Source organism: Medicago truncatula, chromosome 3, assembly GCF_003473485.1.
Source record: "Medicago truncatula cultivar Jemalong A17 chromosome 3, MtrunA17r5.0-ANR, whole genome shotgun sequence".
Classification (NCBI taxonomy): Eukaryota; Viridiplantae; Streptophyta; class Magnoliopsida; order Fabales; family Fabaceae; genus Medicago; species Medicago truncatula.
This window is the reverse complement of record NC_053044.1, coordinates 39,249,631-39,263,106: the sequence shown is the minus strand read 5'-3', so window position 1 is coordinate 39,263,106 and position 13,476 is coordinate 39,249,631. Positions and strand designations below refer to the sequence as shown.

Genomic DNA, 13,476 nt, shown 5'->3' with positions numbered 1-13,476 from the left:
AATCAACACATACTGACTTGCCAATTTTAATATTTACCGTTAAAAGTTTAGAAGAGTAATATATAAAAAGAAAAGAAAAAACTTTATCAAAACAAAAGGAAAAAAAGAAGAAGAGATTGAATAAAATATAAATGAAGAGAAAACAAAGATTTTTTGACACAGTAATCAAATATTACTCTAAGAAAAAAGTTATGAATTACACTTTTCTTTTAGAAGGTAATTAATGAATGAATTACTAGAAAGTAATATGTATATAGCATTTGCCGTTAACTGATTTAATTAATTAATAATAAACAAAGTCAAAATATGTTACTGCATCGCTTGGTCCTTTATGGTTTTATCTTTGAGTCAGGTGGTGCAGATCTCAAATATGAGAAGATTCATAATCATATGAGATAAAAAAATTGGTACAAATCTCACAATTTCAGGGGATGCAGCTGCATCCTCTCAGCTGTACGTGGCTCCGCCGCTGGTTGTTGAAAAATTTATTGGCAAATAATCTAATGAGTAGAATTTCACTTCTAAAGTGAAATAATTGAATAATATAGTGTTTGAACTCTGACCCCAAGTGTATAATATAATGTTTTTACTAACTAAGTTGTGTTCATGGAGAAAGAAAAAATAAAAAATGAACAAAGTAAAAAATAAGAAATTGAATGATTAGTGCCAATGTGTTGGATTATAAAGAACCATGATTACCTCTGTTTTTGACAAACCATGATTACCTATAACCCATTTTTTCTAATGTGTACCCTTGAACATTCGTATTCCAAATTAACAAATCATTGTTTAAAAATTAAAATATTTTTTATCCAAAATAAAAATTAAAAAAAAAATTACTTTTAATGCATTGAATACATAAATTTTCATAAAATCTTATGATTTAATATTTTCAAGAGTGCTTTCATAACATTTGTTAGCATTTTCTAAAAAGAAAAAAAATGAAAATACTAACGTGTGTAAAATATCGACGTCATATCTAAGCGCAAATTTTTTTTTTGGTGAGATCTAAGCGCAAAATGTTAACAAATGTCTGAAGAGAAAAGATAATCTTCCGCCTTTTTTCTTCATTCGTCTCTCTAGTTTTTCTAATCTAACAGTTGGTGGTTAACTCACAAAGAAAAAATAAAGAAAAAAATATCTTAAAAGAGAGAAAAAAAAAGTGGGTGAACGGCTGAAAGTAAGTGTAGAAGGAATTATAACCATGCAAGAGTGTGCAAGAAGGATCCAAATTCTTTCCAAGGGCGTATGTAAAAGAAGTTATGTTCCTTAGTTTTTACCATTGAATTGTGGACGGTGACATTAGATCAAAGGTTTGTACGGTTTGTGGTGTAATAATTGAGTTTTAAATGCTAAACATGTTTCCTTTGTCCCAATTTACGATCTTGGGACATATTATGTCTATAAATAGGCTTGTATCCTTCAACATTTTCATTTATTCTTCAATTGTCACCCATTCAAGAAATTTTCCTTTTTTTTAGTTTTTGATTGGTTTAAAAGATATCATGGTCAGTGTTACCCATTTATACGATCCCTAAAATTGTTTTGTAGTTTTTGTAGAAATCGCATGATAGTCAGCATAGACCATCGATATCAATTACATAGCAAATAGTATTTTGAAACGAAAAAAATAGGATGGAAAAAATAATAACCTTATTCTTTTCCTTTGTTTTGTGTACTACATATTAACATTAGTTTGGGGGCCAGTAATAAATAAGTAAATAACGCTTAATTGATTTAAAATATTCTCAAACTGTATTAAACTAACAATTTTCTTTATAAAATCAATTGATAAAATATTTTTTAACTATCAATTACTTTCTTATTTATTTATCAATTACTTTCTTATTTATTCTCAAACCGCTTGTTGCTATCTTTTTTGGCGTTGGTGACTTCTTCTGGTGTTCCGTCTATATGCGGCACCTTGTTGTACCTTATTGTATTGTCCTTTTTGTTGCGAGGTTGGTTGCTTCTTGCAGCTTCTCGTTGTTAATAAAATTTGCTGATTAAAATATATATATATATATATATATATATATATATATATATTGAAATTGAAAAGGGTTAAATTAAAAAGGTCTTTTCTTCTTCTTTGTCTTGGTTCTTGTACTAATTTAACTTGGTCTTTTGTAAACTTTCATGTTGATTATGCAGGTTGGTATGCTTCTCCGTATGCAAGTTAATATAAATAAATGGAGGTACGATAACTTTTTATTTTTGAAAACGGATTGGGACTTTTTTTTAATAGATGTCATATTATATGCATATAAAAGATGCAAAAAATATGGAAAAAAATTAAGCATCAATAGACTTTTACTAATAAGCAATAAAATATTACAAAATAAAATGCTAAATATTAGAGAAATATAGGCATGATTGCTTGTTTAGTGTCGTAGACTTGCACTTGAAGAAGTTCAATGCTAAGTTTGATAAAGAGAATAATAAACTTTTTTTTTTTGGTTAAAGAGAATAATAAACTTTTACGATGTGTTTGTTGTAGACTTGCACTTGTAGAAATTTAATAATTATAATAGATTTGATGAAGAGAATACTAAACTTTTACGATGGTGTTTATATTTGAGTCTAACATCATTATTTACAGTCTTTTATCTGAATAAATTTCAGTCACGCTAAAAAAATTCTTGGATCCGCCCCTATACATATCACATGATGAGTCATCTTGATTTTTTGACAAAATACTCTATCATCTTTTGTATCTCTGTTCTCTTCCTCTTTTGGTTTATTTTCTAATTTCTTAATAGAGACGTGTTCAGGTACTAACTCTTTTTTGAATAAACAAATTATAGTGATTACTATTATTAGATTCAATGTTAATTATTAATTCCATTGACTTTTTATGAAATTCATTGACTTTGATACTCTGTCACAGTCATGTGATTAGTTGACTTCATCTACCAGTAGGGGTGAAAACAGGTCAGATCAAACCAGGCTTTGATGGATCTCAACCTGCCCTACGAAAAAATTTACAAGCCTAAGTCTGACCTATGGCCTATCATAGGCCGTTTTTCTTGGCCTGGCCTGACCTATTTAAAAGTCTGGACCGGCCTGAAAGCCTACTTACAGGCCTACTTCACATTAAGGCCATCAAATAGTCATTTGACCTACTAAATAGGTTAAACATGTCATAAAGCCTACTTAAAAGCCTGTTAAGGGACTAATAGATAGAGAAAAAAATATGTTTATATTTTTAATGTATGCAATTATTTTAATATATATATATATAAATTAATAAATAGGTATTAATAGGCCGGCCTATTAGGCTTAACAGACTTTTCTGGAAGTCTCAACCTGACCTATTTAACTAAACAAGCTTTCTAAAATGTCTAAGCTTAGGCCTATCCACTAAACAGGCCAGACCAAAACAGACCTGACCATAGATCCCTGTAAGTCGTCTAGCCTATTCCCAACCCTATACTGGTAGTACTAGTTGCGTTTTTCATTTGTAGGCCAAAGTATTCGTAAACAACAAACAAATTTATGAAAACAAATAAGTGTTCACAAATCAGAAGTTAGTGATTAACGGTGAAGATTTATTTAAGATGCATACATCTTCAACTTAACGGATCTAGTGTAATCTTTCAATTGTATTTTTCATTAGCAAAAAAAAAATTAAAGAAATACAAGAGAAACTTCAACCTATATATACTTTGTACTCCCCCTCTTTCTATATAAGTAAATTTTACTTTTTAGATTCATTTAATTAATAATGTATGTGGTTCATATTATGAACCACATGCATGATTAATTGAATAAACATAAAAAGTAAAATTTGCTTATATTTAGAAACGGATGGAGTATTTGTTGTAAGTAGGATCCTTTCTATCCCTACCGATGTTGTTATAGTGAGGGTGGTGATGTGTTTGTGGTTATGTCAAAAAGTCCCAATCTCCTTTGAAGCCAACCTTTTCTTTTATACTAATAGGAACCGTCCCTTCTTTAAACCGCTCGAAAGTTATTATTCGTCTGTGTGCAAGGCACATGGTTTCCCTAAACCATCAAAGGAACTCCCTTATTTAGGATGGGGCATTGAACTATATGTCATATGATGGTCCACAACCTCTCAAATACGAAACTAAAAATTAGGAGAAGTGCTTTATGAGCATAACATTAAAATGTCTTTTTGATAATAGTTCACAAATATGTTAAGGGTGTCAAAAGATACTTCTTTTGATAAGTATTTTTTAACAGCTGTTACTTACTCAGTCGATAATGAAAATTTGCTATCCCTTTATTCTTAAACCAAAAGCATAAAATAAAAAATAAGACAAGCCATCTCAAGACAATTATCATAGATTCATATACATCGATATTTTAATCCTACAATAAGGATATTCCCAAACATTTATCAATAAAAAACAAAAAGGATATTCCCTAACATTTTTTATTAACAAAAACAATAAGGATATTCCCTAACATTATACTTAACATTACATTATATAAACGACAAAGGAAAACTAAACCTACAACCATTGTACAAGTTCTTCTCCGGTCTAGAATTGATATTTCAACCTCCCAAAATAACAATCCCACCCCACCAAATTAAAATGGACCAAAAGCTACATGCTGTATTAGTGCCATACCCAGCACAGGGTCATGTTAATCCCTTAATGCAACTAGCTAAACTCCTGCGTTGCAACGGTTTCCACATAACCTTTGTGAACACTGAATTCAACCACAAACGTTTGGTAAACTCACTTGGACAAGATTATATGAATGGTCTACCAGATTTTCAATTTGAGACCATACCTGATGGTTTGCCTCCTTTTAATAAAGATGCAACACAAGATATTCCAACGTTGTGTGATGCAACTAGAAAAAATTGTTATGCTCCTTTCAAAGAGCTTCTCAATAAGCTTAATACTTCATCACCACATATTCCAGTTACTTGCATTATTGCTGATGGTCTTTTTGGTTTTGCTGGAAGAGTAGCAAGAGATTTGGGCATTCAAGAAATACAGTTTTGGACTGCTTCTGCTTGTGGGTTTGTGGGATATTTGCATTATGATGAACTTGTCAAAAGAGGCATTCTTCCATTCCAAGGTACATCTATCTCTCTTCATTGCATCTTTTCATATTTTATTATGCTATGAGCTAATCCAAATAAATACGTCAAATCAATCCAACAAAAATAATATATCACATACCATACAAGCTTGAATTTTATTGGATGTTTTTTAATAAATGCTTAATTGATCTGCCGGTCCCTTAACTTATTTCTTTTATTCAATTTAGTCCCATAAGTCTTAACTTTCTCAAACACGTCCCTTAATTTATTTCTTTTATTCAATTTGGTCCAATTTTGATAATTTTAATCTAAAAAAAAAACAGACCGTTGGATTACGAATGTCTATCAGATTTTACAGTGTATCACCAACACCTAATTTATTTACTTTCTTCTTCTTCTTCCCTCATCTTCATCTACATTCATCATTCATCATCTTCATCAAATTAGCAAAATGGCATGAGAATGGACAAAAATACCCTCATCTTCCTTCTTCTTCCTTTCAACAACGCATATGGTGTACTGTTCTCCGAATCTCCGCCGCCGTCGCTGACATCATGTAGTCACTCCTTCCTCTTTAATCCACTTCCTCCATCACCGTTACCATCCCAAATTTGAAGGATTCATCTCTTAAATTTCAAAATCCAGATCTCAAATTCGAAGGTTTCATCACCGATTTTTTTCAGAATAAAAATGAAACAATATTGTTCAGATTGCTAAGATCAAAATCAAAATCAAACAATAAGTTTTCAAGATCCAAATTAAAAACGAATCACTGCAATTTCAGAGTGCAAAATGACACTATTTGTCGGAATATCGTCGGAGAAAAATCGAAACCAGCATGACAAATTCATTCACCACGGCGCCTCTTCCCTCTTTTCTTCTCTCTTTAGAAACCTTTTTCTTCCCTCAGCATTTAACACACTGATTTTTAAGAAAAACATCGACCCATCACCTAAGCTTTTGGATGGAGAAGGTGGTGGTGGTGGTGGTAGTGACAATGGTGGTGAGAAGAGTGTTTTAAGGGAATGAAATTAATTGAATTAAACATGGATGGAAGACAAGAAATGGGTATAAAGAGGTGGGATGAAGAAGATTTTAGTTTTTATTTGGTTTTAGATGAGAATTTTGGTTTGGTGAAGGAGATTTTGGGTGTGAAGGAGTGTTTACGTGAGGGAAGAATTTGGGTGTGCAGGTGAACTTGCGTTGAAGAACAGGGAAGAAGAAAAGAAGGGGTATATGAAGATGATGTAGAAAAAAAAATTATGAAGATGATGAAGGATGAATGTAGATGAAGAGAGGGAAGAAGAAGAAGAAAGTAAATAAATTAGGTGTTGGTGATACACTGTAAAATCTGATAGACATTCGTAATCCAACGGTTTGTTTTTTTTTTGGATTAAAATTATCAAAATTGGACCAAATTGAATAAAAGAAATAAGTTAAGGGACCGGCAGATTGATTAAGCCTTTAATAAACTTTTGTGGAAAGGTGCGTTTGGACTTTTTTATGAACTTTCTGCGGAAAGGTACGTTTGGATCGATCTGAATGGATTTTTTAATTATTATTTTTGAATCCAAACTGCACCAAACCCAACAAAATATATAAGTTGTAATATTTATCTTTTTATATAATTAGTATGAAATGTTGCATTATTTTTTCATTTGTTAATTTTATTTTTAATAATACTAGTTTATTATAATTTTTTTTATAGTATGTTTCAACATAATTTTTTTAATAAATATGTTTCAACATAATTAATTCTTCGTATTTATTCGTTATTTAGTTTGTATAAATCATTTGTCATAATATAAGCAAGTAGTAATTATGCTTCGGTAAAATCAGAATGAGACGATCCCGTGAGCATATTGATAGAGACATTGCATAATATATGCAGGGATCAGAGTTGGTCATCCCACTTATTCCACCTTAAAAATGTGGATTTCTAACCCCCCCAACTACTTGGTAAAAAAGAAAAGAACCAATATAATTTTTTTTTTCTAGAATAAATGAACCAATATCGTCTTAATTGCGTTTAATCAAATTGGATTTTATCAAGAAAGCAATCTAAATCAAATTGAAGCTCATGTTATAAGATAATGAGTCTTTGTCTCAAACTAATCCAAACTAAAACATAAACACTGATGTTGTCCTTGATCTTCAAAATAGTTATGGATCATAGAAAAATACTTGAAACCAAAATATAGAAGGAAACTTTAAAGTTTGACTGCTAAAAAATGGTTCTTATCTCAAGAACAATACTACCCTTCTCATATGTGGTGTGCAGTATAAGAAATATTACATATAGTATGAAAAATAGTTTATGTATTAAAGACACCATAAATTGTCCAAACCTTACATGTAATGCCAAGTTCTAAATTTTAGACCATTTCGAATTATATATAATCTGAATTATTGCTAAATATTGGTTCATATTATATAATTTAAAATATGCATGGACGGTGTTAAAAGTTATGATTTGGGGGTATGACATGTTTCAGATAATATAATTTGAATCATGTCTAGAGCACATGAAATAGAAAAAAAGCTGCCATTATATGAAACATAACAATTTCAAAAAAGATGATTCAACAACAAAATACATCAACATAAAACATCATTATTAAATATAAACAATATCATGAATCAACCAAACTAACTTTTTCATAATGGTCTATACATGCAAGCCCTGATTTTTTCCGTAGATCCTTAGCCGAATGAAACTATCCCGAGTATCGCGAAAAGATATGACTAAGGAAACGTCTAACTCGATCAGTCCCTTCAAAATATACTAACAAATAGTCAAAGGGGGTTGTTCCTCTCCATCCTGTATTATAGATAATCTCTTTGGATCGGGGATTGTTTAGAGTAGGTCGACCTTCTCCTTCTCCATCAAGTGTGTTCCCAAATTCTTTTAATGGTGCGTTTGAGTAGGTCGACCTTCTCCTGTCCATATTTTTATGCTACATATTTCGTTTTAGTTGCCAACATTTTATAGTACACAGTGTTGTGATAATGTATATGTGTTATGAAATTATGTTCATTTACTAAAATGTGATAAATTATTAAGTTTTATTGTCAATTTTAAAATATATCATTATAATAACTTGAGTTTAATATGAACAAAACTAGGCAAACACAATTTGGATTTTATAATCCAAAAATGTCAAATATGCTTCCGATTATATAATTCTAACTTGGTAAAATGGGACATTTAGAGGGTGGGTGAGGGGTTAATAGGGTGACAAAATAAAATATCTTCGTCCATTATCATCCAAATCCGTCCATTTTGACACGCCTGAATTATATACCACTTGTTTTGATTGTTCGCACTTCAAAAGGGCATTATGTTATAGAGGTTTTAAATAGGAGCAATCATATTTGTACATCTATTTCATGACAACTTTGGTGACAACTTTGTTTTTCTCTCTTCTTATTGGTTAAAAACAATGGAGAGAGAAAAATGAAGAGAGATGATAACATTATGTGAGTATGAAAGAGAAAGTTGTTAAAAATTATCATAAAATGGTTGTTCAAATATCATTTCTCTTTAAATAGTGTGACATACTTTAAATATTTTTTTTAATTAAACACAATGCGCACTTTTTTTTTATAAAAGTCAACAATTTTATTAAACAAGAGATGAATTACAAAAATTGGGGGACCAAACAAAAACCCAATTAATTACAATTAAATATACATAGTTTGATAATTTTATACACAGTTTGATCAAGAAGTCTTAGCTCGACTGACAAAATGCCGAAATTGTTAGACCAGATGCCATGATCGGGGTCGAACATCAGTACCTCCACTTATGTGTGTGAGCTTATAATAGTTTTGCCATTTCTTTCTATCTACCAAAATATATATATATATATATATATATATATATATATATATATATATATATAGTTTGGCAAACTAAGAAGAAATCTAACAAAGTAAGTAAAGGTCTACCAAAACTTGGCAAGAAAAACCACCAATGTACATTTACAAGATTAAGTTCAAATCTTGCTAATGCATTAGCTACATATTTCCCCTCTCTAAAGTGTGAGAACATAAAATACAATTGGTCTTAGCCCAATCGGCGCAGTTTCTCCATCTTCTTCTAAACCTCCAAGGAACCAAATTTTCCTCGTCATCGTATGCTAACACACCACTACTTGAGAATCCTCTTTATCTAGAGTTTTCTTCAACATATCTCTTTGGCCTTTACAATGACATACATCACATCATAAAACTTAGAAAACAAAGCATTCTGATGCCCTATATTCTGGAGTAAAAGCTCCTAAGAATTTAGCATTATGGTCCCTAAATTTTTAGATGACATTATTTGGAATTCATATCATTAAACTTTATATTTGTAGTAACTTAATTTTGTCAAATTTTTAGATGAACATTTTGTTTGCGATGGCACCTTGGAAACAAGTATAGATTGGATCTCAGGAATGAAAGATATCAAATTAAAAGACCTTCCAAGCTTCATGAGAGTCACTGATCTAAATGATATTATGTTTGATTTCATGGGTTCTGAGTCACAAAACTGTTTGAGATCATCAACAATTATAATCAACACATTTGAAGAATTAGAAGATGAAGTCATTGCTACACTTAAGACCAAAAACCCTAACATATATAGCATTGGTCCACTTCACATGCTTGGTAGCAACTTTCCTAAAAAGGAACATGGTTTTAAGGCAAATGGTTCAAGTTTATGGAAAAGTGACCTAGAATGCACAAAATGGTTGAATAAATGGAAACCTTGCTCAGTTTTGTACGTTAATTATGGAAGTGTAACTGTTATGACAGATCATCACTTGAAAGAATTTGCTTGGGGAATAGCAAATAGTAAATTACCATTTTTATGGATAATGAGACCAGATGTAGTAATGGGTGAAGAAATTTCAACTTTGCCACAAGATTTTCTAGATGAAGTTAAGGATAGAGGATACATAACTAGTTGGTGCATGCAAGACCAAGTGCTTGCTCATCCATCAGTTGGGGTTTTTCTAACTCATTGTGGTTGGAATTCTACAATTGAAACCATTTCTTCAGGTGTTCCTACTATTTGTTGGCCCTTCTTTGCTGAGCAACAAACAAATTGCAAGTATTTATGCGACACTTGGAAAGTAGGAATGGAAATTAACAATGATGTAAAAAGGGAAGAGATAACAGAACTTGTACTGGAAATGATGAAAGGAGAAAAGGGAAAACAAATGAAACAAAAGAGCATAGAGTGGAAGAAGAAAGCTAAAAAGGCTAATGATTTTGGAGGATCATCATACACTAATTTCCATAAGTTAATTACAGAGGTTCTTCGTCACAATGCTTTTTGAGTCTTATTATTATTGGTCTAATATGAAATTTATCTTGTTTTATTACTGTGTTTAAGTATTTCTTATTTCAGCTGCAATCATTCTCATGTTGGCTATCTTGCATTAGTGTATGGAGAGGGTGTCTTCATTTTCTCATAATGTTACAATGGTTGGTTCATGTAATCACATAGGCAATTGTAACTAATGCTGCTTTATTTATCTTTGATTATGTTCTTTGTTGCACAACTCGTTTGATTGATTTGGAAGTGTAATATTTTGTTGGTATTTGTATTGTACTTATTTCTCAAGGAAAAACAAATTGTATCATGCTATGTCTCAATTTAACGTTTGATGACCAAATAAAATATGATACATTAATCTTAAAATTTATTATATAATAGGTTAAATTACATTTTTGGTACCTTAACTATTTAGGTAGTATCGCTTTGGTCCATTAATTTAAATTCGATTTATTTTGATCCCTTAACTTCTCTCCATCACATATTTTGGTCCTTTCTGTTAGTTTTAATTCAAAAACGTTAGGTTTTCTTCATCTTCTTCTCCTCTTTTTCATCTTCATATCATCTCCATCAACCTTCAACAACAAGAATCCCAGAAAAATTCCAAAAAAATATGAAGAAAACTAACGTTTTTGAATTAAAACTAACGAAAATGACCAAAATGTGTCACGTAGAGAAGTTAAGGGACCAAAATAAATCGAATTTTAATTAAGGGACCAAAATAAATCGAATTTTAATTAAGAAACCAAAGCGATACTACCTAAATAGTTAAGGGACCAAAAATGCAATTGCCTATATAATACCTCTAAAAAAGACTTATGTTGATAGATAAGTGCAAATAATTTCGATCATTACTTTGTCTATTCTATGAGTTTTTCGCGAGCTCTATTCGAATTCTAAAATATGAAAGGTAGATGCCTTCGATGTGGCTGTCGATTGTGTATGCACAATTGAAGAAAGGGATCATGTTAAAAAGAGGTGGTATGTGTTGCTTGTGATGTCGTTATAGCACATGATATAATTGACAGTGGTCTGTTTTTAAAAACTAAAAGTGACATGGACGAAAATTAAACTTGAGACTTAGAGAAAAAACACACTCTAATGATCCAAACCAACACCAATAATTTAGATATGGCAACGCTGCTGAGGCTGCCGCCTTAGGCCCACAACTTATACCCGCCAATGTCTAGTTGGTAATTTGCTAATAGTCAACAAACAATCACGTTGAAAGACTCTCACAAGTAGGCTAGAAGATGATACACTAGTAATAGTTAGTACCATTGCTAAATATTATTTCCATGCACGTGGAGTTTACTTTGAGGCAAACGAATAATATCGTTCATGTTTTGACACTTGTAATCATATCTTTAACTAGCTTTTATGTCTTTGTTGATTTATTGATATGTATTTTTAATGAGCAATGCTATTCCAAGCGAATAATTCCATTGTGAAATTCCGCGATGTTGACGTGTTGCTTTTAAAAGGCTTGCAGCATGACCCCACTTCCTTATTTACAGGGAAATATCAATGCAGAATGTGATTACAACCAATCTGGTGGATTCGCAATCCATTCGAGATACCAACTCTCGCGAGATTTAGCATTGGTCATTATTAATTTGATGTCTAATGAAAGAGTATTGCCGGTCGGAAATCATGGGAGATAATGGCGCAGTTTTTTTATGATGCATGGAGTATCTATCGGGAAACTTTCGCTGCTAAAAGTAGCAATTTCCCTAATGAAATGTTATAAATAAATACGTTTCTCTAAAAAAATATTATCTTTACCACAAAAAATAATAATTAATAATCGGACTATTAGCAACGTATAAGTCAGCTAACTTTGGTATATAAAATTGTGAGAGAGATTAATTTAAGTGTTTATTATTGTACTAAATAGTTTGCATTCAAATTATGAGTCATACTGTCATATTATGTTACTACAATGTGAATCACATCCTATAATGAATGATGTATAGAAGAGCTTAGTTCGCCAGAGTTTGCATCTTTGGAAGTGGGTGACGCCGTCATGGGTGATTTGTTGTGAGACAGTGAGGCCATAAAGAACAGGAGCTGGAATTTGTGTAAGTCATTTTGGGCCATGATGGTAGCTGGATAGGAGGATTCACTCACTTTGAAAATGATGTCGATGCACTCTTGGTGGAATGCTATTTAATTTGGGATTGCAACTTGTTATTTGGCTATACAAATATTATTTGTGAGTGTCTCTTTAGAAGCGGTAAATCTTATTCATAATTTGGAAAATGCAATTTTCCATATTTATGCCTCTGTGTTATTAGAAATCTCGAATACCTTCTGATAGACAATTGACAAGTGTACCAAAACTATCGAAGTAGTAAAAATATCGTTCCCACAAAGACTGATTTTAATCTCAATAATTCAATTATGTTGTAAAATAGGATGTATAAAAGTTATTTTGATTTGCCACTAGGCAGTTGGTTTGTTTGTTGCATAAAAATAACAACAGAAATTAAGATTGATTAAGAAAATATGGAGAGAGATGAGATCAGGTCTTTCGAATCATCGATGTTCCCCTAATTTGTATACTGCACCTTTTCGTATTAATGATTTTCTAGTTCTACGATAGTTAACAAAATAGTCCTAATCAATCCCTTGAGTTAGGACCCTCTTCTCAAACTACAACCCCTAATTCCTTAGGTGGTCTAATAATCTTTGAAGATTTTAAGCACGTTAACCTAATATCATTAACAAACGATTATTCATTCCTAGACTAACCATGTTTATTAGAACAACTCAATTAGGTCTAAGTTGAAAGCTAGACTCAGTAGTCATTTGTTTTTATATTTGATCAAGATATAAAAAGCATTAAGAACAATTGAATTGAATAAAAACTAGATTGTCATTAATAATAAATAGAGTTTCGCAGGAACATGGATCAATTAGGGTTACAAGGAATCATCTCAGACCTAATCTCTAAGAGATTTAGCTACTCATAATTGAGTTTACAAATAGCATAATCAATGGAAGAATTAAAACATACATAAACTGAATTAGAGATGATGAAATCTCCTCTTCTGCAGTCTTCTGGGAATCAAAATTGCACTTTAGCTCTCCAAAATCGTAACCCTTGTGTTTGGAACTG

At 31.3% G+C, this 13,476-nt stretch overlaps 1 protein-coding gene across 1 annotated transcript; it reads left to right on the top strand.

Annotated features, from left to right (window-relative positions):
* Nucleotides 1–4,341: 4,341 nt before the first annotated feature.
* On the top strand, nucleotides 4,342–10,620 carry LOC25491118 (linamarin synthase 1). The gene is made up of 2 exons (XM_013605629.3): nucleotides 4,342–5,061; nucleotides 9,413–10,620. Exons 1-2 carry the CDS (start codon nucleotides 4,566–4,568, stop codon nucleotides 10,354–10,356), a joined length of 1,440 nt encoding a protein of 479 aa, XP_013461083.2. The 5' UTR covers nucleotides 4,342–4,565; the 3' UTR covers nucleotides 10,357–10,620.
* The last annotated feature ends 2,856 nt before the right edge of the window (nucleotides 10,621–13,476 follow it).

Coding starts and splice junctions, on each gene's coding strand:
- LOC25491118 (XM_013605629.3), top strand. CDS start 4,566: ATGGACCAAAAGCTACATGCTGTATTAGTGCCATACCCAGCACAGGGT. Junction 5,062..9,412: donor AGGCATTCTTCCATTCCAAG/GTACATCTATCT, acceptor TCAAATTTTTAG/ATGAACATTTTGTTTGCGAT.